At 37.7% G+C, this 3,065-nt stretch overlaps 1 protein-coding gene across 2 annotated transcripts in view; it reads left to right on the top strand.

Moving 5' to 3' along the window:
- acmsd (aminocarboxymuconate semialdehyde decarboxylase) overlaps positions 1-3,065 on the top strand; it is a 59,935-nt gene that overhangs the window by 51,063 nt on the left and 5,807 nt on the right. For both annotated transcript variants that reach the window (XM_043694053.1, XM_043694054.1), the window contains one exon: positions 252-424. In XM_043694053.1, the coding sequence (XP_043549988.1) occupies positions 252-424 (173 nt within the window). The remainder of the gene's footprint in view (positions 1-251; positions 425-3,065) is intronic.

Genomic DNA, 3,065 nt, shown 5'->3' with positions numbered 1-3,065 from the left:
GGCGAGGGGGCAGTAGAAAGAGGTGTCCTCGAGTTGGCGTTTGGCTTTAGCAGTGAAGAGGTCAGTGCGAACTACAAGAGTTTTGTTTTACTATGTGCATATTTGTTAATCTGTTTTATAACATTTATCATTTAAAATTTAAATATCCGTATGGAGATATTTTGATACCAGCACTTTAATATTAATGATTTTTTTGCATAACTGTGGAAAAAAAAGCAAGAAAGTTCTCTTCATCTTTTTTTCCTGTGTAGGTGGTGCTTTTCCATACACCATTGGTAGGATTGAACATGGATTCAACGTCCGCCCTGACTTGTGTGCGAGGGACAACAAGGCAAACCCTCGAAAGTACCTGAACCATTTTTACACAGACTCATTAGTACATGATCCACTTGCACTAAAGCTGTTGGTGGAAGTGATAGGGAAAGTGAGTTTGGACATTTTGTCACATTTTTGTTCACAGTCCATTGCTCGAATTGAAGGTTAATCTGTACAATGACTAAAAAGTTATAATGTTCAAATAAAAACAGAAAATGTTGAAAGTACACTGCCAGTTTCACAAGTAGGGAGAGAAAGAGTTAACATTTCAATTAAAAAGATACAGATGTAATAGGTTTTCAGCCAGTACAGAGGCACTGAAAGTAATGGTGAGTGGAAAAGAACAAAAACATCTGTGATCGGATGAAGGCAGACATGATTTCTGCAAAAGGGCGTGGCAATGGCACAAGCCAAATAAAGGAAGTCATTTCTAGCTGAGGTATGAATGGCAGAATCATGAACAGCTTCTGTCAAATAAAAAGAAAAAAATTGAAACAAAATGGTGGCAGAAGTTATTATCTAAAATTGTCGAACTCGATGTTTATTTTCTGTAAAATACCTAATGAAAAGGTGAAGTCTTGTTGCTCTTGAGCCTCATTGAAACACTGCAAGAGGGTGAGGACAGAGGTTAGATTGGGAACAAGATGATGAATTAAATTTCAAGTGTTATAATTTTTATACATTTCAAATTTAGGTATAACACCACTTTCAAAATGTGTAACATGTTTATATAGAAAAGTTTTAAAATATCCATGCAATCACAAAATGTTTACCCTCATGCTTATCCCAGCTCCAGGTTCCAGCAGCTTCTCTATTTAATTGAAGCTCAAAGTCAATACCCGGACTTAACCAATCAAGTACACTGAGACTAGATCAGTCACCAATCATTATCAACGAGATTAGATCAATCACCAGATCATAGTCAAACACTGAACAATTGGATCTTTTCTTTTTGACAAACTAAAAACCTTACTTTAAATTAAACCTTCCAAAACAATAAACACATGTCATGTTGGTTTTTAGTGTTCAGTTTGCCTGTTTTTCCCAAGTACAGAAATCAGCGTTGAGAAGTGGGTTTCCTCTGGGTGCTCCGGTTTCCTCCTATAGTTCAAAAATGTGCAGGTTATGTGAATTGGCTATGCTAAATTGCCCATAGTGTTAGGTGAAGGGGTAAATGTAGGGGAATGGGTCTGGGTGAGTTGCTCTTCGAAGGGTCAGTGTGGACTTGTTGGACCGAAGGGCCTGTTTCCACACTAAGTAATCTAATCTAAATGGAAGTATCTTTCATCTGCATTTAGAACTGTGAACTTGAGGTTGATGTTCTACGTGATCAACTTGTTTGAGTCATGTGAGATACTTGACCTCAAGTCATACTAATGAATAAGATCTGACCATCAGCAGATGCAGAGATATCAATGATCAGATACTGACAGACTAACAATGTAGTCAGCACTTAGCAATCAATGCAGAGGTGGATTTTCTACTTGGGAATACAAGCTAATGATCACAAGTGAACATGCAGGCCAGTGCTTCCTGTTCTCCAGTAGAGTATTTGCCTGCAGTTTCTGGATTTCGCTTCCTTCAATGCACTGGGAAAAGACAATTCCTATCGTAGTTCCTGCTGTACCAGTTGTGACAAAAGCTTTTGCATGTGGGTTGAAAAGGTCTACCACAGATGTTGTTTGCCTTTAACATTTAAAATGTTGTTTGCCGTGTAATTCTCTATTCCCATCATGTATCCTTTTGCAATAACTTTCAAGTAGACTCCATTATCTCTGAGTGCTTAGAGACAGGTTATGATAGAAACGATTGTAATACTGAGGAAAATGACAATGTAAGGGTGAAGTACATGAATAGCTTGGACATTATCAGGTGCAGACTTTACTCTGGCAGATGTCACTTCATACCCTTGAGAGTCAATCTTGGATACCATAAATAGGCGTAAGTCCTTGTTGAGCATAAAACTATTTTGCAAGGTGAGTGAGTACCACTGATCAACAGCAACGGTGTACTGTTCCTGGGACAACAATGTCATAAAGTAGTCTAAGCGTCCTTCAATATTTGACAAGATTGATCAAAAATTAGCTTCTGGCTATTCAACTTCATTCAAAGAGCACTGCACTAGTGAAACATGGGTAACAAAACAAAAAGCATCCACTTTGCTCTGTTAGAGATACGAATAATTCGTGGATCATAGCAAGTGGACAATTGTAATAATATTGCCAACCATTTCAAAGTGAATGTATAGTCTAAGTTCACCATTTTTGCATTATGCAATGAATAGATTGCAAATCCATGAAGATTAATCAATTTGCTCAATTTTATCGTCTGCTTCTAAATTGCCACAGGAGCTGAGGTAATAAATATGGATTGGAAACAGCAACCATCTCAAATTTTGTCAACCTAGTAGGAATGATATGTCCGCAAGAGGGACATGACAATACCAATTAATCTCTCCAAATCTGGAAAGAAAGGAAGATTCTGGTTTATATTGTCTGTATTGTTAATCATTTTAATGTCTGCTCCAATGGCATCTTCAAGCTACAAATATATGAAGGACAAAAGGGTAACTAGGGAGAGAATAGGGCCCCTCAAAGATCAGCAAAGTGGCCTTTGTGTGGAGCCACAGAAAATGGGGGAGATACTAAATGAATATTTTGCATCAGTATTTACTGCGGAAAAGGATATGGAAAATATAGACTGTAGGGAAATAGATGGTGACATCTTGCAAAATGTCCGGATTACAGAGG

Source organism: Chiloscyllium plagiosum, chromosome 7 (assembly GCF_004010195.1).
Source record: "Chiloscyllium plagiosum isolate BGI_BamShark_2017 chromosome 7, ASM401019v2, whole genome shotgun sequence".
Lineage (NCBI taxonomy): Eukaryota > Metazoa > Chordata > Chondrichthyes > Orectolobiformes > Hemiscylliidae > Chiloscyllium > Chiloscyllium plagiosum.
The sequence above is the reverse complement of the archived record's forward strand: the minus strand, read 5'-3'. Positions and strand labels throughout refer to the sequence as shown.